Raw genomic sequence first — 23,314 nt, forward strand, 5'->3', positions numbered from 1 at the left:
AGGCATTTGCTTGAACTTGAGCAGATAACGTGGTTCTATACACCTCGGAATCCATTTTGCTGCCATCAGCATTTAGATTATCATTGAAGATCTGTGGCAAGAATATATGCCCAGGCCCTAACACCCCCACCACTGCCTCTACACTTTACTCTTGCCATCACTCCGATTCAGGTAAATCTTGGTCTAATCTGTCCCCAAAACCCTTTTCCTGAATTCTGAAAGCTCTTTTAAATACTTCTCGGCCATCCTGTTTCTGTGGCTAACGAGTAGTTTCCATCTTGCAGTCAACCCACTGTTTGTGAAGTCTTCTGCAGACAATAGTCATTAACCTATGAAGAGTGTTTCTGATCTGTCAGCTGTTTGGGGAGTTTACTTCGTGATGAGAATTCTTCTGTCAACAGCCGTGGAGGTCTTCCTTGGAAGACCAGTCTCTTTCTGATTAGTGATCTCACCAGTACACTCTTTATTCTTAATGATGTTCCAAATAGTTGATTTTACTAATCCTAAGGTTTGGGTGATGTCTCTTACGATTTTATTCTTGCTTTTCAGTCTCATAATGGCTTCTTTGACTTTCATTGGGCACAACTCTCGTCTTTATGTTGAAAAATGGCAACTACAGTCTCCAAAGGTGATCAAAAGCTTCTAAGCAAACCAATACCTGCACCAATGAAGCAATTAGACATACTTGAGTACTTACAAATTCCAATGAAGCTAAATATCCCTGAAATGAGGGGATGATGTACAAAACGCACTGTAATTCTTACATGGTCAAACCAAAATATGTACAAATAACCTTGAATAAAATCTGGAATGTGCACTTTCTTCTGACGTGAAATATTTAAAAACTGTGGAACACAGGAGCAAAAAAAAAAGGAAAAAGTGCCTGTCCCAAACATTATGGAAGGTACTGTCTGTGCAACAAAAACAGCAGGAAAATTTTGGAAAAAAAACCTGTTATAAATGTGAAATAAAAAAAGGGTCAATGTATGGGTCTTCAAACTGAAATGTGAATTTCTCTTTTTAAGATGCTGCCTGTCCTGTTGAGTATTTCCACATTTAAGAATGAGGCAAATCTCCCCACCTCCCTTCTCTCCAATGACTGAAGTCTTAATCGAGAAACAGGACTGCAGATGTTAGCATCTGGAGGGATAAATGAAGTTCTGGAAGAGCTCAGTGGGTCAGGCAGCATCTCCGGAGGCGAAAGGATCATCGATGTTTCAGGCTGAGACTCTGCATCAGGTCATGAGGCAGGGTCTTGCTCTGAGACTTTGGCTATCCCTTTGCCTCCACGGATGTCGTCTGTCTACCAAAGTCTAAAAACAGATGCATTGATGAGAACCCAATCCCCTTGCCTCATGAAGGTGGTCCTTTCCAACAAGAATTAGAGTACTTTTCTGGAATTCATCCCACTTGCCTTTGCTGCATCTTCTATTTAGTTGCTCCCAAGTGCAATAAAGCTGTTTGATGAGTAAGGGATTGCTTAAAGTGGTATGTGAGTGGGAAGGGAAGGTTGAGAGCCACTGCTCTAGACCCAATTGTTACTGAAACATTTTTCTTGAGAAAAATTGTTATTGGCCCATTTCCTTCGGAGTTATGAAACAGTGTACATAACGAGTCAATTAGGTATGATTAAAACTGTGGTTTTCAAACCTTTTTTCTTTCCACTCACATACCACCTTAAGCAATCCCTTACTAATCACAGAGCACCTATGGCATAGGTATTACTTAAAGTGGAATGTGAGTTTAGGGGGGTCAGTTTGAAAAACCAGTGTCCTAAAGGATAGAAGCAAGTGCATGAATGGCTTTAAACCCACAGAAGTGATTAAAAAAAACAATAGAAGAAACAAAAACCATAACTTTAAAATTATTTTTCTGAAGGAGACTATTTTGACTCGGGCACTGACTCATGCTGCAGGAAATTATACCAGCCATGTTCAGACAGTCCATGTTGCAATCACAACCCCAGGCTATTTCTAGACATGAGGATGAGTACTCTAGACAAGTTATTTAAAAAAATAAAAGCATGCCATGTTCCCGAGATGCTGTCGTAATCAACGTCTCAGGTCAGTCATCCAAATGCCTTTCCTTAAAACAGGATCAGAATCAAAATTTATTGTTACGAACATGTCACAAAATTTGTTGTTGGGGCAGCAGTTTTACAGAGCAAATATTGCCGTAAATCATGTTCAAAAGTAAATAAGTAGTGCAAGAAAATAGGAGAAAATGACGTGGTATCTGTGGTTGCTTCTCCATTCAGAAATCTGATAGCTACATGGTATTCCAAGCTAAATTGTTTCCTCTTCCTACTCTTCATTGAGTTCCCATTTGCCACAAATTTTTTAAAATTCTGTGGATAGAACTTGTCTTGATCTCCTATTATCCAATCTGCTGACTTCGGTGGAAATGGATGTGCGGGAGGCGAGTACAATTGGTGATTAGTGTTCCCAGACCTGCTGATATTCAAGAATAAAATACTAATTTCTCCCCCATTTTCTCCCATTTATCTGCATCATTTCATTGATGAAAATGAGTTTATTGCCATACATACAAGTACAATGTACTTAGGCACTGAAATTCTTACTTGCTGAAGGCAAACAGGTACTTTAAAAAACAACTCCAATAGGACATGTTAAGTTCCCACATGGAAAGGGTTAATAAATATAACAGATAGGTAATAGTGCAAGAAATAAAATGGCTTTTCAATTGTGCAGACAGGTCTTTTGAGGTGCCAGAGTTGTTTATGATCAGGGTAGTAAGAGCCGGATGGCCATTGGAAATGATATGTTCTTGAATATCCTGGACTTCAGGCTTCTGTACCTTCCTGAAGGTAGCAGCGAGAAGAGATGGTGGGGGTCGTTCATGATGTTGGCAGCCTTCTCACATAGATGGAGGTGTCAATGGTCGGAGGTCGGGAATGTACTCCACTCGTGGCCTGATTAACCGGCGTGTTGTTTTCTTGACCCACAGCATGTCACTGTTGAGCCAACAGCCATTTCTGTCCTTGGTCCTCACCTGCCTGAAGGGGCAGGATGAGCAGCGGGAAGGCTTGCTGACCTCCTTACAAAATCAGATCAACCAGGTAATGGATTCTCTGCATGCATGGTGCTCTTCAGTGGGGTGAAATATTCCACAGCTTGTGAATGAAGGCAGATTTTCAAATTATGATATTCGACCTAACTGAATTTACACTGAAAGCAAGTGAGTTGGAATTGTGTAGGGACTACAACTCAGAGCAAGTGCTTTGTGGGTGGCCAAAAAAGGTCAATTCTCCCAAAAGAGCAGAGGAAATGAAAAATGACACCTTATTTCCAATAATGCAGAGTAACTTCCTCAGGACAAAATACAGTAATTAGAGGATAATATCATACAGGAACAGGCAGCAGGGAGGGCAGCAAACATAATCACATTACCCATTTATCTGCTTGCTACATGGCTTTTGTTTTGAGTATAGGACTTTGGTGTCGCACCCCATAAAGGATTAAGGAGCTCCCTGAGCATACAAATACAGGGCTCTGCATACCCCACCGCAATCTGACCTTAACCAATCACAAAAGAGACTCTTCCCATGTGACGAACATCATCATCCTATCAGCATTAAACAACAAACTGTTCATCTACATATTGGATAATTTTGTGGACCAATCGCAGAGACCTGTTCCCCCCTTTCCTCTGGCATTGTTCTTGCAGGTCACATGATCTGAGGAACTCGAGGCCAGTGATGAAATGTGATTCAATTAAATATAATGTCCGAAACTATATGGTCAAGCACTCAGGTAGAAAAAAATAAACAGGCAGACAATTTTCTAAATGGGGAGAAAAGTGAAAATACCGAGATCCGAAGGGACCTCGAGCAGGATAGCCTGAAGGGTCAATGCAATGCTGGCATTCATTTCGAGAAGAATTGAATGAAAGAGCAGGGATGTGATGTTGAGGATTTACAAGACACTGGTGAGACCTCACTTGAAATATTGTGAGCAGTTTTGGTCTCATTTAACTACGGATGTGCTGACATTGGAGAGGGTTCAGAGAAGATTCACAAGGATGATTCAAGGAATCATATGAGGAATGTTTGACAGTACTTGGCCTGTACTTGTTGAAATTTAGGAGAATGAGGGGAGAGCTCATTGAAACATTTCAAATCTTGAAAGGGACGGTAAAAAGATAAAGGTTCCATTATGGTCACATAATACTACATTTAGAATGTAACATACATGAAATTCTTGAACTTTTGTCTACCGTAAAGCAGACAGAATCGCCACTTTGTCCAACGCCCCTCACAGAAACCTAGAGCACCTGGTGTTCATAGGTGGTCTCCCCTCCAAGTACTGACCAGTCCTGAGCTTGCTTAGCTTCCAAGATGAGACATTTCCAGGTATATTCAGTCTATTAGGTACTGTAGAGTTTGTAGAAAGGTTGTTTGACATGGTGGGAGAGTCTAGGACAAGAGAGCACAACTTCAAGTTAGAGCAGAGATGTGCAGAATTTCTTCAGCTAGAGCAGTGGTTCTCAACCTCTTCCCACTCACATCCCACTTTAAGTCATCCCTATGCCATCGGTGCTCTGGGATTAGTAAGGGATTGCTTCAGGTGGGATGTGAGTGGGAAGGTTGAGAATCACTGCTCTCGACCCAATTGTTAATGAAATATTTTGCTGGAGAAAAATGGTCATTGGCCCATTTCCTTTGGAGTTATGAGACCGTGCACATAACGAGTCAATGAGGTACAATTTAAACAGTGGTTTTCAACCTTTTTCTTTCCACTCACATACCACCTTAAGCAATCCCTTACTAATCACAGAGCACTGATGGCATAGGGAATACTTAAAGTGGTTTGTGAGTGGAAAGAAAAAGGTTGAGAACCACTGCTCTAGCTGAAGAAATTCTGACACATCTCTGCTCCACCTTTCCAACAAGAATTAGAGTACTTTTCTGGAATTCATCCCACTTGCCTTTGCTGCATCTTCTATTTAGGTGCTACCAAGTACAATAAAGCTGTCTGATTGCTCTGTGCTTAGTAAGGGATTGCTTAAGGTGATATGTGAGTGGGAAGGGAATGTTGAGAACCACTGCTCTGGACCCAATTGTTACTGAAACATTTTGCTTGAGAAAAATGGCCATTGGTCCATTTCCTTTGGAGTTAGGAAACTGTGCACATAACGATTAAAACAATGGCTTTCAACCTTTTTCTTCCAACTCATTTACCACCTTAAGCCATCCCTTACTAATCACAGAGCACCTATGGCACAGGGATTACTTAAAGTGGAATGTGAGTGGAAAGAAAAAGGCTGAAAACCACTGTGTTAATGTATAGTGGTTAACAACATGTAAAACGGATTTCATCTGCGGGTAAACATTTTAACAGAGCTGCTGAATCATGCTTAAATGCAATCAGATTACCAATGAGGTTATCAAAAAAGTCAAATCTGCGAAAGCAATGATATTTGAGGCCAGCGTTGTCCATCAGATATGGTTGGGGGAGGGGGGGAAGTAAAAACAAACAAGCAGCTTTTCAGACTAAGATGTAAACCACACAACAAAATAAATTTATTGAAGTCTTTCATTTTATTTTTCTCCAAACATCTGCATCCTAATTTAGTAGAGAAGCCAAAGAGTGTTGGATGCTGAAAATCAGAAAAAGAAGTCGTCGAAATAGTCAGCAGGGCAGGCAGCGTCTGTAGGGGAGAAACAGAGCTAGAGTTTCAGGTCCGTGATCTTTCCTTAAGTCCATAAAACGTCGGAACAGAAATAGTTCATTTGGCCCATGGATCCCTGGGTGTGTAGATTCAGAATGGGCTTGCCTTTAGAAAGCAGAGAGTAGTAATGATGGGCAGTATTCTGCTTGGAGTCGATGACTAGCAGAGTTGTCCGCATGGCTTTGTGAGGGGAAGGTCGTGCCTCATGAACCTAATTGAGTTTTTTAGAGGTTTAGAGGTGGTAACAAAAGAAATTGTTGAAGGTAGGGTGATAGATGTGGACATGGATTTTAGTAAGGTATTTGACAAAGTTCCCCATGAAAGACTTGTTCAGTAAGTCATGAGAAATGGGAACAATAGGACCTTGGCTGTGTGGATTCAGAATTGGCAAGCCTGTAGAAAACAGAGATTAGTAGTGGGCGGGAAGTATTCCGCCTGGGTGTCGGTGAAAAATGGGGTTCCACAGGAATTGGTTCTGTGACCCTTAATCTTTGTCATTTTTATAAATGACCTGGACGATGATATAGAGCAGGGCTTCCCAAACTTTTTAGTTTGTCGATCCCCATTGTTGTGAACCAGAAACCGACCAGAAGTAGAATGGCGTCAACTTCCAATTCGAGCGAGGTTGATTCTAATTTAAATTAAATTATTTTTCTCAAACGGAAATCAATCATGAGGCACTGATTGCAAAATCCCATTTCTTCAGATTTGATTTTGTTTCAACTGAATATTAACCAAACCCAAATTGCAAATACCCCAAATGCCCACCATCGCTGACTTCCCAACCCATTCCCAGCCACCCGCAGGCCAGATCTCCCAACACCTCTGATACGGGTATCCACCTTGGCCCTGGCTGGCAGCAGGTGGAGCTCCTGATGCCTCTGATGTGGGTTTGCTTCCCGGCCCCTGTTCCCAGCCTGAGCTTCCAACACCTCCATCGCTAACTCCTGTCCCCGCCGACCAGGTGCTGGGACCACCATTGCCTCTACCGGCGACCCCGACTGAAAACATACAGTGGCCCCCCCACACCTCTATTGATGGAGCTCCCAGTCCCAACCAACACCATTCCAGCATCCATGCCAAATCCATCACCAATTCCCACACCAACCTCAGTGAAAGGGAGGTGGGGAGGGAAGCGTTTTAAATTTAAAAAATGTGGCCAGCCTCGCGCCAAAAGAAATCTAGATATCATTGGTTGAAAATGGTGTCTGGATGCCTCAAGATGCCATTTTTTTTGTTAGCGTTGAGGCAACTGTTCAGAAACACAGGTAAAAAGTCATTTAAATTAAATTAAAACATTATTATAAGTTTTAGTTATTACTACCCATTTCTACCATGGAATCCCTGTGCCTTTCCGTGGAACCCAGTTTGGGAAGCGCTGATCTAGAGGGATGGATCAGTATGTTTATAGATGATGCAAAGGTTGGAGGAATTGTGGATGGAGCTGAAGGTTGTCGTAGGTGACAACAGGATATAGACAGGATTCAGAGTTGGACGGAAAAGTGGCAGATGGAGTTCAATCAGGATAATTGTGGGGTGATGTATTTTGGAAGATCAAACTTGAAAGCAAGGTACATGGTTGGATTCTTAACAGTGTGGAAGAGCAGAGGGACCTTGGGGGGGTCCAAATCCATAGATCTCTCAAGGTTGCTGCATGGGTTAGTCGGATAGTTAAGAAGGTCTATGATATGCTGGACTTCATTAGTTGGGGGGGATTGAGTTTAAGAATAGTTCTTTGTTCTACGTTCTGAATCCACCCCACCATTCAATCATAAGCTGACCCCTTTTTCCCCTTCAGCCCGGCCTTCTCCCCATGACCTTTGATGCCCTGACTAATCAAGAACCTATCAATATCTCCTTTAAGTACATCAGTATATTTCACCTGAAATATTCTGATGGATGACAATTGAACTAAAATATTAACTGCCTCCATCTCTTAATCGTTGTATTAGATACTGAGATTTTTTTTGTGTGAAATCTTCCAAGTGATTGACAGTTGAGCTCTAATCTTGAATCCTCCCTTTTTGGTGCTGTCTTATCTGGGATTTTGAGAATGGAGCAGATTTGTAAGCTAAAGGAGAAGTTTGGTGACTACACGAGGCCTTGAAGTCCGAAGAGATAAGGAAGTGGGAATACTTTCCTGTGGAACCTGAACACAAGCATAATCTTGAAAGGGTGCAAAATGAGATTCAAGTCGTCAAGTTTATTGTCATCTAATAATAAAATTACCAGCCAATGAATCAGCATTCTCCAGTCCTTGGTGCAAAACATGAAGACACACAACCAGACCGAACACACAACCAGACAAACAATACATATGCAGGACAAGAATTCATATATATAAATAAATAAATATTGTGTGAGTCGTTCCTTTGATCGTTTAGCATTCTCACTACCTGTGGGAAGCAACTATTCCTCACCCTGGTGGTGCTGGCCTTGATATTCCTGTACCTCTTTCCTGACAGGAGCAGCTGAAAGATGTGTGCGGGGTGGAAGGGGTCCTCACTGATTTTATGTGCCCTCTTCAGATCACGTTAAGGGGGGTGGGAGACTCCAGTGATCCTCTCTGCCATTCTTATGGCCCTGTGGATTGACCTTCGATCCAATTCTCTGCAGCAACCTTATCACACCATGATGCAGCCAGATGGGACGCTCTCAATAGACCTCTTGCAGAAGGTTGGCGTGGTGGTGGCCAGTAGCTTCTCAGGAAGTGTAGTTGTTGTTGTGCCTTTCTGACAAGTGAAGAGATGTGTGTCTATGATAGGTCACTTGTCAAGGAACTATGCGCTCTCCACTACCGAGTTACTGATGTGTAGTGGAGGGTGGTGATATTATTGGACTGGAAAACTTGAGTAATCAGGAAGAGTCTGACAGGCTAGGGCTTCATTTCCTGGTAGGGACAGGGGTTAGCGATGGAGCAAAACGGTAGAGCAACTCAGATATATTGCCAATATTTTGGGCCTGAGCTCTTCTACAAGGAATAAGCAAAATAAGGCAGAAGCAGGAAATCTCAGAAACTGTCAGAATTCAGACAATGCTGGGCTGGGAGAGGAATCCAGACCAACAAAAGATAGTTATTGGATGTGATAGGGGACGAGGTAAGAATTTATCATGTTTGTGCGAAAGGAGACGAGGAAGGGAGAGACAAAGCTGGGGGAAGGCGATGGGGGGGGAGAGGGAAAGAAGTGAGGGGTTGGGGGGGTTAATGAAAGCCAGTGAAGTCGATATTAATGCCATCCGGTTGGAGGGTGCCCCGTCAGAAGATGAGGTGTTATTTCTCTGTGAACCTGGAAGGTACAGAGTCCTTGTGTGTGTACATGTTTAAGCTGATTAAATTGTGAGCTCTGCTGTGCGAAGAATTCAGACACAAAATTCATAGTCTGTACAACAGGCTTTAATCAGCTTAAACTTGTCACACACAAGGTCACTGTACCTTCCTGCCTCCACGTGCTTGTATGACTACCAAAGGGGCTGGCACAATTCTTTATACAGGCTGGTGATTGACCAGCGAGTAGGTGGGGCCAGTCTGCCAAGTTGCCTACCTGCAGGTACAGTGGTTGTCTCCTGCAGTCGGCCGTTAGGAATGCAGCCAGTGTAGTGGTTGTATCACCACATTCTCCAATTTGTGGGTGGTCTCAGTCATTGCCTTTTTCCCCAGATTAGGGAAGTCTAAAGCTGGAGGGGATCAGTTTAAGGTGAAGGGAACCTGAAGGGCACTTTTTCCACACAAATGGAAGTTTGTATATGGAATGAGCTGCCAGAGGGAGCTGTAGAGAGAGATGCAATTAATATTTAAAAGACATTTTTGGTGTGGGTAGGAAAGGGTGAGAGGGATACAGGCCAAGTGCAACCAAACAGGACCAGCTCAGATGAGCATGGATGAGGTTGGCCGAGGGGTCTGTGCTGTACAGCTCTGGCCATGTGGTATATGAAATTGCAATTAATATCTTTTTAGTCACTGTTGAAATTATTCAGTGGGCCATTTTATTTCTTGATGTTAATGACCTACCAATAAAATCAAATTGGCAATTTGGATTGAATGACAATGTCATTCACAAGCTGTAAATCGATACAATCCCTGCGGGGTAGTTTGGAATGTTCTGACACATTAACAGGTGGTGAATCCACTCACATATTTGAGAGGTGAAGCCAGAGCCTGCCTTTATTTTGAGAAATGTAACAGCGCACAATCTATTGTCCATTTGTTTTCTACTTGCTTTATCCTTGCCAGAGTTTACTTTTCAATCCTGGTTTGTCTCTTTCTTGCCGTAACGGAATTGAGGCTCTCCCGCCTCTGCTGCCCCTTTGAAAAAGCTGTCCCATTATCCTTATCTTCCCCCCCACCCCCACAAACCCCACCTCCCTACCTTCCCCACCCTTTGAAATTTAAGGATTCGTGAGCCTGCTCCACCCTTCTGCCAGGAACTGACTGATTCTCAACTCTGATCCCACCTTCCAGGCATCTCCCACTTCGTTTTTGCATTCCACTTGAGGCAAAAAAATGTGGGGATCCTTCTGGCAGTATTTCCCACAACCCCTTTCACTTCCAGGCCCATGCTTTTAGCCCTTGTAAGCCTCTCCAGTCTCAATCAATAGCCCAATTCTAGCTTATTTTCCATGATCTGAAGCTCCCCATTCGTGTTGCGAGGCCTGAATCTGTCTCTCTCCTCTCTGGCCTATTCTAAGGCCCTCCCCATGGAAGACTCTGAGCACCAATTCCTTCCCAGACCTGTCATTCAGAAGTTTGTCCCCCTCCCTGACTTGGTCTGGAACAGCCTGTCATCATTTATTTAGTGAGTACAGCTGTAGAGCTTGAGACGTGAGTTATCATTTATATGGTCGTTTAGAAATCAGTAGTTTCTGATACAAAAGTGACGAAAGTGAATTGAAACGGATGTCCTTGTCCATAACTAAAGTCCTCCCTTTAATGAATTATTTTCAGATTTTGAGTAACTGGAGGGAAGAACGATACCAGGATGATATGAAAGCACGGCAAATGATGCATGAGGCTCTGCAGCTACGTCTAAATCTGGTGAGATGAGTCTCTTCAAAAATCTTCCTTTTTTAAAAATAAGGCAGGTGAAGAAGCCCAGAACAATGGTTGACTCTGAGCGTGGTATTGGTTCGATGTGCATCACAGAATCTACCATCTCTTGTCACTGTGCAATATGTGATGTTACCTTTGGAACATGGAGAGATGGGTTAATGCATGCTGCCAATATTCTGGTGAATCCTAAATCGAGCGGTTACCTCAAATTTTGTGTGAAAGTTTTATAGTTGCATGATTCCCTCTTATCTCTCAGCTACGGTAAGAATCTTGGTGGAAGTTGATGGGAATATGGCAGAATAAAATCGGACCATAGAGCATGTTGCTACTTTCAGAGAACCATGGGCTAAAAAATCCAATGTCCCTCTGTTTTTCAACTTTCTTTGGTGCCCTATCATTTCCTGTTTGTTCTATTCTTTGTTGGCTTCCAAAGTGCATTGTCTTGGTGGATTATTCCATCTCCTTCTGTGTCCTTAGACATCCTTTCTTGCTATTCACAATGCCACCAATGTTCATATGCCCCACAAACTTACTAATCATTCCCTGTCCATCGAGATCGGAGTCACAGACATTCCTTCAGATCTCTCCACACCACCCCACCTTCAACTTAAAGTACGAGGACTTTCTCCGTTCTGCTTCCTTTCCTCGCAGATACTACCTGGCCTCCTTTTCTGGTTCGGATATCCAGACCCTGACATTCTTTTTATTGCCTTCTGAATCTTTTACTCTTCCCTGAGAAATCAGATCTGGCTTCTGTACCATGCCTCAGCTGGAAGGCAGGCCATTGTTTTGGCTTCAAAGATACAACCTGGCATCATTTTACCTGTGATTTATGAGATTGAATTGACTCGGAGGCAAGTTCGCAACAAATGAAGGGGAACAGCAAGAAAACAGTGGAAAAGGGAGAAAATCTTATGCTGATTTGAGGGTTTAAGGGGCAGTGCCTAAAGATTAAAACCAGATTTTTCCTCAGTGACGTTTAGAAAACCTACATTCAAAGGATGATAAAATATTTGCAACTTTTTTCCTTGGGTGGAGTTAATGCTTCATTCATTTCTGGAGGACTATACGCAGTTATGGGTATCACAGACATGATTGCAGAAGAGCAAATGCACAGAAGATTCACCAAGACCGGTACAGTTCGCATAGCGGTTCACTGTTATAGAGCCAATAACTGGGTTCGAATCCGCCACTGCCTGTAACCAGTCTGTATGTTCTCCTCGTGACTGTGTGGATTTCCTCCGGGTAGTTCAGTTTCCTCCCATCGTTCAAAACGTTCTGGGATTGCAGGTCAACTGGGTGCAATTGGACGGCATGGGCCTGTGGGCCGAGAGGGCCTTTCACTGTGCTGCATATCCAAATTAAAACATTTAAAGATGGAGCGCGGCAGTCATGAGGAGAGCCAGGATGTGTTGGATCTGTTTTCCTTGGAGTGGAGAAGGCTGAGGGGCAGATTTCTTGGAACCAGAACTTGAGCAGAACTAATAATAAAAGAAAAGGCGTGGGCTGGAATCTGATTTTCAGACGAGATTCTGTTGAGAAATATTGGTACAGGAGAAGGCTGTACAGTGTCCTGAGCACTGTTCAAGCACATCATGTCTTGTCTGTGACCTGGAAGAACATGGTGGGAAATGCTCATCAGCTCAGGAGGCATCTGTGGTTTCTCCCTCCATAGATTCTGACTGGCTACCGACTGTTCCAAGACTTTTGTGCTTTTTATTTCAGATTTCCAGCATTTGCAGATTTTTTTTTTTGATTTTTCACATCCTGAACTTTACAAAAACATCTTTATTAAATGCTCATGAGTGCATTGGGGTTTGAGCTATTACTGCTTGTCAGCAGAAGTTACCTTCACAGTCTCAAAGGAGACTGCGCATTCTTGTTTATTGGCAAGATGTTCAAGTTGCGCACCCCACCAGCAGTCCACTATTGTCAGCAACAATAAAGAAGCAATGAAGGGATAAAGGAATAAGCATTTGCTTACCTAAAGCTCTCTCTCTCTCTCTCTCTCTCTCTCTCTCTCTCTCCTCTTTTCCTTCTGTCTCCTTTAACAGAGCCAAAATCAATTCTCACCTCTCTTCTCCAATAAACACCTTTTGTTGGTCTGGATTCCTCCCTCTGATAGGGGGGGGGGGGCATCCAGAACACCTTTTTCCCAGGGCAAGAGTAGCAAACACCAGAGGACATTAGTGCAAGGTGAGGGGAGGAATGTTTAGGGGAGATGTCAGGGATACGTTTTTTACACAGAGAGTAGTGAGTGCCTGGAATGCCTTGTCAGGGGTGGTGGTGGAGGTTGGTTCAATAGGGACCGTAGGAGCCGTAGGTGATGCCGGTAGAGGACCCATGATTTGGAGCCGAACAGGAGTGTGGGTATGATAACGGCTCTGTATACGCTAATCTTTGTGAGGTTTTTCAGTTGGTTGTTTTTCCAGACTCTTTTGTGTAGTCTTCCAAAGGTGCTATTTGCCTTGGCGAGTCTGTTACTGACTATTTATAAGCATCCTTGAAAAGTTGGTAGTGGTCCACCTTTTAATTTGCTGCTCTCTTCGTAGTGAAGGCGAAACCATGGTGCTAGGATAGTTCTAAGATTTTTGACCCAGAGTCATCAGTGTGTTGAAAAGCCAGGATGGTGTGAAAACCAAAGGAAAACACAGCTCCTATATCCTTGCTGCCACGTCCACCTAGTTCATAGACAAGGTGATATGTAGGGGCGGATACTGTCTCTAAAGATTTGGTAAGTTGCTGCAGTATCGATCAAGGGGCATCAGCGATTAGGGACAGAGCAGCTGGCCTGACCAAGAACACGGCATAAAAAAGGTTCTATTGCACAGGACCCAGGTGAAATTGATAGATATCGCTCAGACATCATTCTGCAACAATTACCTGCTTCCTTGAGTCATTGCCAGCAGAAATCAAACTCGGGTTGAATTTGTCCTGTTCAGTTAAAACTTTATTTATGAAAGAATTGACGTTCCAAGAAATTGTTTGGAAATGAATCGCTTTGATGGATGACTTTGGGTATTTGAATCTGTCCTTCCAGGTTGGTGGAATGTTTGACACTGTCCAGCGCAGTAGCCAATGGACCACAGACCTGGCTCTTTTGCTGCTTCAGATAGTTACCTCAGGAACCGTAGATGTGCAGACCAACATGTATGTATTTTTTTTTTTGTTTGAAAAATGTGATGGATTAATTGCTGGAAAATCAGCTCCACACTATGCAATGTCATGTTGGATGAAGCAGAGCAAATGAATGTGTTTGAGACTGAAACTTCACTGTGGAGGCATTTGAATTCACTTGGTAAATCTGAATTTGTTTGCATTTACGGCTGGCAAAAGCTGACATATCTCGTATATATTACCTTTTTATTTTGCATTGTTACATGACAGTAACAATGGGAGTCCTGGTGGTTGGATTTCTCTAGGTCATCGATAATCTGCTGTTGTGCCAGTGGCAAACTGTGGACTCCCAGAGAGAGAGAGAGAGAGAGAGATCTCTCATCAAAGTCACAGCAAGCTATTCAGAGAATTCATCACCACTCGTTGACCCTCAACATTCCCATGATCGTCCTTCAGGAAAAGATAGCCCCATCATCCTTAAAGTAGCATTCAGGCTCAAAGCATTTGCTTCTGAGCTAAATAATAGTAGTGGAAGTAAAATGTCTAATGAGATTATTTTGAAAAAGGGTATCTCGGGTTTCCTCAAGGATATTCATGCCTCATACCACTGAAAGATGCGTTATTCCCATCATTATATCAATTGTGGGAGCTTGCACAGCTTCCTACTTTGTCTGGGATTCAAATGCATTCTGGTTTATCCTGAGAGGGGTATTTTGTTCAATATTGTTCAAGGGTCTTTTTTAATTTAGACATGCAGCACAGCCCACCAGCCCACGCTGCCCAAATACACCAATTAACCTACGTTTTAAAGTGTGGGAGGAAGCCAGAGCATCCAGAGAAAACCCACGCAGACACAGGGAGAACGTGCTACCACCTTACAGGCAGCATCAGATTTGCACCCAGGTCACTGGCGCTGTAATGGCGTGGCGCTGACCGCCACGCTAACTGTGCTGCCCTCTTCTTAAGGAAACTCTTGCATCTCCTTTCGCAAGCACTTTGGGATGGCGGAAAGTGTTTTACAGACTGTGAAGGCTCTGAAAGTTGGTGTCAAATATATAACAAGGCAAGTATTCTGTCATTGGGAATTAGATTAGGGATAAATATTGCCATTATTCCTGGGAATAGCTCCTTTGTGCATTGGAAGTCCAACTATTGAAATGACTCCCTTGTGCCTTTGTAATTCTTGTATCTCTGAGGTACAGTTTCTAGAGTGTGTCATCCATCTCAGACCGTCAAAAACACCGATTATGGTTCTGAGTGCAATGAAATTAAAATTGGACGAGGTGCAATTGATTTTTTTCCTTGCCTCCCTCAGCGAGCTCTTCACCACTGTTCTAGACATGCTGGGTGTGTTGATAAATGGGACCCTGGCATCGGATCTGTCGAGTGCCTCCCAAGGAGGATCAGAGGAAAATAAGAGGGCCTACATGAATTTAGTGAAGAAATTAAAGGTAGGTCTGGTGCACCGAGCATGCAGTAATAGGAGGTAGCTGGTTGACTTGCCCTTGTCGGCACAGTCAACCTGGAGGGTGTACTGACAATAACCACATCCACAGTGCGAGTATAAGACTGCTTTAATAAACTAATCTGTACACTAAGACGTCTTGTCTCTCTGCGAGACGAACCTGGAAGGCTAGACTGTAGCTCTGCACTGCTTTATAGACAAGGTCACCGGGGTGACCCCTGGTGACCTAGTGGTGTAATTACATATCACCACAGAGGGCATTTCAAAAGCAATGTCTGGAGTCACATGCAGATCAGTCCAAATAAGAATTACAGATTTTCATTATAAAAAGAGAGAAATGCTGGAGGAACTCAGCAGGTCTCTCAAAGTCCATGTGGTAAAGATATAGAAATGGCATTTCAGGCCTAAGCCCTTCCTTAAGGTATGAGTAAAAAGGCTGGTGGAAAGAGAAGAATGGGAGGGGGGTGGAGTCCAGACCAGCAGATGAGAGGTGAGAGGGAAGGTGAAAATTGATTGGGGGAGGGGATAGTTTTTGGCTTTGTGAAATGAGAGAGGAAAAAGGGAAGAAAGAGAGAGACAGAGATAGAGGAAAGGAGATATTGGTGGGGATGGCTAATGAAAACTGGAGAAATCGATGTTAATGCCATCCAGTTGGAGGGTGCTCAGAATCAGGAGGTTGTTTTTAACCACACATTTAAGTGCCCTTGATATCTGATATGAATAAATGAATCTCAGTGTGTGTGTGTGTGTGTGTGTGTGTGTGTGTGTGTGTGTTGACCAGCAACTCTATCCATACACGTGCAGCAGAATAAAACACAGCAGAAAGGGTAGGGTTATAGTGAGATATCAATGAAAACTCAATGCGGGCCATAGCAAATTTAAGGGGGGGAGGGTCCACAGACTGAAACCATAAAATATTTTTTATGTAGTCAGGAGGAGAGAAGAATGGAAAAACCAATTAAACCAGACTGCTTTGCAGGAAAGGGGGCCCATAAACTTTGATCCTAAGAGGGCCATAGCAAAAAAAAATGGTTGAGAATGGCTGGTTTAAATGTAATATGCACTAGAAAAAATATAAGGTTTGTTAAAAGAGAAATGGGGCAAATCAGGTGCCGAAAGGTAAATTTCTTCATGGAGCAAGAGGGTGTGCTGAGATATTGACTGAAGGCTTTACAAGAAGATGCGACAGGAATCTCAGCAACAAAAATGTAGTCAACGTTCTAAATGGATGAAAAACTGATGAAGAGGAGGTTCGGGAAAGACCTGCTAAATGTGTGGGATGGATAACTGATTTCAGATGGGATGCATCCAAAATTGTTGAGGAATATAGGGAGCAAGGTGCAGAGGGCCAGAGACAACATTCTTAACACCTATAGATTCAGGAGTGCGTAAGGAAATTGAAAATGTTAAACTCTTATTAGAAGAGTGTAGCAATGAACCCATCAACTTTAGTCAGTTTAATCTCTGGTTTAAAATTCAAAATTACCAGGCACTTGAAAAGTTGTTGATTGATTAATGGAATCCTGCACACATTTTTTAAGGGCTGGTTACATCTAATTAACATGGTGGAATTTTATTGAGTTAACAAGGTAAAGGTAAAAGTTCCATTATTGTCTTGTAATACTACATTTAAAATGTAACATATGTGAAATTCTTTAACGTTTGTCTACCGTAAGGCAGACAGAGAGTCGTCACTTTGTCCAGTGCCCCTCTCTGTCTACCGTAAGGCAGACAGAGAGTCGTCACTTTGTCCAGTGCCCCTCATAGAAACCTGGTGTTCCCAGGCGATCTCCCCTTCAAGTACTGACCAGTCCTGTGCCTGCTTAGCTTCCGAGATCAGGTGTATTCAGGCTATTAGGTGACATGGATAGAGGATTAATGAGGAAGATGTTATTGATGTGTGTGGTAAACCACTGTATATGCGTTTGGATGTACTAGGACATGCCCCTCGCTGACTGTGCCTGGTATACCACTGTATATGTGTTTGGATTTGTTAGGACACGTCCCCTCGCTGACTGTGCCTTAGGCTCTTCCCACTGACCCCTGAATAAAGGCGGCTGTGCCACAGCCCCCTCCTCATTTTAGGGCAGTCGACCAGCATGAACGGACATCCATTCAGTAGTTAATAAAAACTTATCAGTTCTAGGCTTTGAAGTTATTGATAGTGCATCAATGTGGTACCTATATACTCCTGACAGGAGTTGGATAAGGTGTCATGTAGTAAAGAATGATGTGGTAAAGGCAGAAAACATGTAGAGGACAGCAAATGTTGGAATCTGAAGCAACAGATCTTCAGCAGGAGAAACTTCAATGGGTCAAGCAGCATCAGCGTGAGAGTTTTCTCCCACCGACGTTAATTAACCCACTGGGTTCCTCTGGTAGATTGTTAGAAGAGGTAAAGACTACATATTTGATGTAAATTAAGTTTTCTTTTCAAGTAACATTTTTGCCTTCAAGTAACTAATTTTATTTTTCCCTTCAGAACTGAATTGTGCGGTATGGGGATAGCTATAGTTAAAGTGTTGTGATTAAATGTTTTCCCACACTTCGGGAGAAGCATTTAAAATGAAGCTGCCGTGACTTCTATTAAAAATCACTGAGGAACCAATTTACTGCAAAAACTTTGCATTTATGTGCATTATCCATGTGTGCCAAATGATCATGCAAGTGCTATCTCAGGAGATTTCTTCTGATTATGTGCCCCTTAGCCTGTGGGCTAATCTCTGCTCTGTGTATCCTCAGTAAGACCTCTTCAAACGTCTGGGAAACAAAATTCAAAACTCATGCCCTTCACATTCCTCTTTAGAGCATCTCTGGTGACTATTTCCTTTTTAGCCACTGATTGGGCAAGTCTGTAATATCGATGTTTTTTATTTTCACCTGTAAGCCTCAGAGGAGCTGCCCGTGGCTGTCGTTTCCAATGTTGGTGGAGAGTACTAGATGGTGTTAATCATGGAATGCCAACTCCCCACTCCTGCCCCAATCAAAATGTCCTGTCCCTGGTCAGATTCCTGCCCCACTGGGGCCAGCTTCTCAGGCCTAGTGTCCTGTGATTATCTGCCCAGTCCTTTCACGACTCATCGTGCTCCCTGTCTGTTGGGTCTGTTATTTCTTTCATCAAGGCTGTCACAGATAATATTGGTTCTCTGCAGCTTCCGTGACCCATGTTCAATCCTGACCAGGCTTTCAGAATCAGAATCTGATTTATTGTCACAAAATTTGTTGTTTTGCACAGCAGTGTTGTGCATTATAGGTGGAAAAATTGCTATAGATTATGTTTCCATAAATACAGTATTTTAAAATAAATAAATATGTGCAAAAGAAGAGAAAAAATGTGAGGCCGTGTCTGTGAGTTATTGTCCATTCAGAAATCTGATGGCAGAGGGGAAGAAGCTGTTTTTGTTACACTGGGTGTTCATCTTCAGGCTTCTGTACTTCCTTCCTGATGGTAGCAGTGTGAAGTGGGCATGGCCTGGGTGGTGAGGGTCCTTGATGATAAATGCTGTTTTCTTGAGAGACCGCCTCTTACAGATGCCCTTAAAGGAATGGAGACTGAAGTTCATGGTGGCTGAGTTCACAACTCTCTGTAGTTTTTGTCCTGTGCATTGGCACCTCCACACCAGGCAGTGATGCAACCAGTCAGGATGTTGTCCACGATACACCTGTAGAAATGTGCAAGAGATCTTGGCGACATCCCAAATCTCCTCAAATTCCTAACGAAATATAGCCGCGGGTGAGCCTTCTTCATGATTGTGTCCACTTGATGGCCCCAGGATAGATCTTCAAAGATGTTGATTCTTTACCCTCTTCACTGATAACCCATGAGCACATTCTCACTGTGAATTTCCTCTGATGAGAATTTATTGTTGTGCACTTAAGAACAAAGAACAGAGGCAGTGGAAATCTTGCTTGCTGTATGCAAAACACACGAACAAACCATAAGTATAAAAGCAGAAAAGGATAATGAAGTAGTGCAAACTAGAATACTGCTGACAGATCTTTGATGGTCCCAGAAAAGTGTTATGGTTTGGGGGGGTACAGGGAGGGGCTCCACCTTCCTGATTGCAAAGACACGGTGGATGTTGGGTAAATTAGCAACTATAAACTGACTCCAGTTCAGGTGGGTGGGCAAGAGAGACGGAGATGAGATTGAAAGAGTGTGGGGGTTCCAGTTTCGTCCCACCGTTCAAAACATACTAGGGGGTTGTAGGTCAATTGGGTGTAAATTGGGCGGCAGTCTCGTGAGCTGAAATGGACTGTTACCGTGCTGTATGTCCAATTTCTTTATTAAAATTAGAATTTACGAGGATGTTGCTGGGACTTGAGGAACTTGGGGAAAGGTGAGAGTGAAACATGAAAATCTGTAGCTGTAGTAAAAACACAGAAATGTTAGAGGAAGTCAGCAGATCTCACAGCCTCCATAGGAGGTAAAGATATATAACCTTCCCCTGGCCTTTCTTTTCTTCTCCCCAACCTTTTAATTCAGTTGCTTGCCTGCTTTTCACTCAGGCCCAATGTCTTGACCTCCAATGGATGCTGTGAGACCTGCTGATTTCCTCCAGCATTTGGGTGTTTTTACAACAGGGATAGATTAGGAATTTACTCCTTAGAGTGTAGGAGAATGAGGAGAGATTTGATAGAGGCGTACAAAATTATGAGGGGTATAGATGAGTAAATGCAAGCAGATTCAGTGAGATACAAACCAGAGGACACAGGTTAAAGGGGAAAAGGTTAAGGGGATCATTCGAGGGAATGTCTTCACACAGAGAGTACTGGAGAGTATGTGGAACGAGCTGCCAACTGAAGTGGTGAATGCGAGCTCAATTTTAACATTTAAGAAATATTTGGTCAGGTACATGGATGGGACGGGTATGGAGGGCTATGATTCGGGTGTAGTTCAGTGGGACGAGGGCCGAAGGGCCTGTTTCTGTGCTGTTATGTTCTATGGAGTTGTTAATGGCATGTGTGAGAGAATGAGACAGGAAAATAATTGGAAGAATTGACTCAGTTTAACAAATGGCCTCCTGTAGTGTTATCAAATACAAGATAATGATTTTTCTTTTTTAATATTGTATGCGTCAACTTGGAAATGTTTCCCTGGTTATTTATGCTCAATTTGTCAATAGATGCGTCTGCATCTTTGGAAACTCTGGGCCAGTACATTGGTTTCCTGGTCAGCAGTGATTCCTGGGCAGCAATGATTCCGGCCCTCCTTAATGATTTTAGAAGGCAGACTGGAGTAGAACTCAGATGTTCAGTGGGCACCGAGTGGCACTGGGGATGTACCGCCAATCCTGTCTCCTGTGGCCAATTACTTTCTAGAGTAGTTGCTCTCGGTGGTGACACTACAACACCTTTTTCTTTCCACTCACATCCCACTTTATCCCTATGCCATCGGTGCTCTGTGATTAGTAAGAGATTGCTTAAGGTGGTATGTGGGTGGAAAGAAAAAGTTTGAAACCCACTGTTTTAATCGTACCTCATTGACTCGTTATGTGCATGGTTTCATATCTCCAAAGGAAATGGGCCAATGGCAATTTTTCTCAAGCAAAATATTCCAGTAACAATTGGGTTTAGAGCAGTGATTCTCAACCTTCCCTTCCCACTCACGCTCAAAGATCCTGCCAGGAAAGATCAGAAGGCTGTGAAAAGAGCAATGTAAATCTTTCTTGTAGAAAATACATTATGGACAAAGCCCAGTCACCTGGGCTAGGAAACACAAGCTCACTGCCTGTGGGGTGTGACGTGGTTCACTTGAAGGCCAACCGATTTGATTGCAGATTTGGTGCGCTGCTTGCTTTGACTACCATGGCTGGAACGCTGTGAACAGACTAAATTAAATGCCGTCTCTCCAAATGTTAAGCATCCAGGGAGAATGAAGGGAATAACATATGTTTAGGTTGTGGAGATTGAGTCCTGTTCATAAAAAGTTCACTGCAACTCCCTTGGGTCTCACCACCAAGATAATCAGAACAGGGGAGTAAAAAAAAATCCAGGCACCAGTTCATTTATGAGAAGAGCTGACGCTTCCAAGGCAAGGCAGATAAATGTGGCTGATCCAAATTAATAATGCAGAATGGTTAAAAGTGATCATTTTTATCTAAATAGCTCTTAATTCCTGTGGAGACTTCTAAACTTTCTTCAGTGGATGTTCATATATTGAAGTTGCAAGCATTTCTAACAAAAAGGTGGAAATGTTATATCACCCATTACAAAGTCTCAAGTCTTGGCAATTAAATTTCATCCTGCACTTGACATGTCTCCAGTGTTTCTCCCTCAGGCAGACGGAATAATTACAGTTCCTTCATCTGGTCACAGGGCAAGTTGTGAACATAGAACATTACAGGGCCTTCAGCCTCTGATGTTGTGCTGATCGACAGAGACCTACTCAACAAATTAAACCTTCCTTCCCTCGCACCCATAACCCTCTATAATTTTTTGCATCCATGCGTTTTTAAAAGTCATGATTTTACCAGCCTCCACCCCCACTCCTGGCAATCCATTCCAGGCAGCTACAACTCTCTGGGTAAATAACTTCCTACCCCTGACATCGCCCCTAAACTTTCCTCCCCTCACCTTGTCCAGATGCCCTCTGTGTGTTTGCTACTCTCACCCCAGGAAAAAGGCGTTGGCTATCCACCCCACCTTTGGCTCTAGTAATCTTAGAGACCTCCATTAAGCAGGGTGGCACGGTTGACGTAACGGTTAGCACAACGCCTTTACAGCGGCAGTGATCGGGACTGGAATTTGAATCTCACACTCTCTGCTGTCTACAAGCAGTTTGTATATTATCCCCATGTCTGGGTGTGTTGGGTTTCCTTCTACTGTACTGAAACATACCATGTAGATTAATTGCGTGCAAATTGGGTGGCACGGACTCGTGGGCCGAAATGGCCTGTTACCGTGCTGTGTTTCTAAATAAATAAATGTCACCTGTTATCTTTCTTCTCTCTAAAAAGAAAAACACAAGGTCTCCTAAACTTGCTTCATAAGGCACATTCTCTAATTCCAGTAAATCTCCTCTGCAGCCTCTCCATAGCTTCCATATCTTTCCTGTAATGAGGCGACCAGAACTGAATGCAATATTTCACGTGTGGTCTAACTCGAATTTTACAGAGCTGCAATGTTAGCTCAATTCCCCCAAGTACAGCTCAAGCTTTTCAGTACCATTCATTGACATTCCTTTGTAGCTCTTAAGAAGGTTAAGGATGGCTGCGGTTTTGACCTCTGGGATCCCACTGGTGAAGATGTTTTCACTGCTTTGTCGGAGCTCGAAGATTTCATCCCTTCAATTATGATTTATGTTTAGGAAACAGCAGTGAAAGCTTCGGGGAATTGAGACCAGAGTTCTGATGGAGAGCAGGCAGCTAGATCTGGGGCAATACACAGAAGTGCTGGAGAAAGTCGAGAGCTCAGCACAGCATTCATAGGAAGTAAAAGACAACCAACATTTTGGGGCCAGAGCACTCTGTCAGGAATCTGGAAAAAGAACAGGTAAAGACCCAAATAAAGCGGTGAGGTGAGGAGGAGAGAGAAAGTGGAAGGGGGAGGAGCGCAGGCTGACAGAGGTGATGGATGGAGACAAGATGTGTTACGAGCCCAAAGGACCCCAAAACCCAGCATTCACAAAGACGTGGCTTTCAAAACAAAAGTTATTTTTAATCAACTTCAAACATGAAAATAGAATCAAATATTAACTTAACTCCATACTTAACTAACCCAAATTAACCCCCTTCTAATTCTAAGCGCACGTGTATGCAATGTGTGTGTAAATTCAAGAAACGTTCTTTGGTTCACAGTTCAATTTTACCTCCTTCTTCCAAGTTCTCTGGTTGCAGGCAATCACCATACTGTGCACAGAATTTGGTGCTTGAAAGGTAAATGTTTACCACTCAGGAAGGTTCTTGTAGGGTTTGCAGAGAGAGATTTGTTGTTCCAGGATTTCCACAGCTGAGGTACCACCATTAGTCACCTCAAGGTCTAGCTGATGAAAC

The 23,314-nt window shown here is 43.1% G+C and overlaps 1 protein-coding gene across 4 annotated transcripts in view; it reads left to right on the forward strand.

Moving 5' to 3' along the window:
• Positions 1-23,314, forward strand: part of LOC138742700 (mediator of RNA polymerase II transcription subunit 12-like protein) — a 404,210-nt gene that overhangs the window by 319,641 nt on the left and 61,255 nt on the right. For all 4 annotated transcript variants that reach the window (XM_069897449.1, XM_069897451.1, XM_069897452.1 and 1 more), the window contains 4 exons: positions 2,968-3,079; positions 10,634-10,723; positions 13,779-13,888; positions 15,171-15,306. In XM_069897449.1, coding sequence (XP_069753550.1) covers positions 2,968-3,079; positions 10,634-10,723; positions 13,779-13,888; positions 15,171-15,306 — 448 coding nt within the window. The remainder of the gene's footprint in view (positions 1-2,967; positions 3,080-10,633; positions 10,724-13,778; positions 13,889-15,170; positions 15,307-23,314) is intronic.

Source organism: Narcine bancroftii, chromosome 9, assembly GCF_036971445.1.
Source record: "Narcine bancroftii isolate sNarBan1 chromosome 9, sNarBan1.hap1, whole genome shotgun sequence".
Classification (NCBI taxonomy): domain Eukaryota; kingdom Metazoa; phylum Chordata; class Chondrichthyes; order Torpediniformes; family Narcinidae; genus Narcine; species Narcine bancroftii.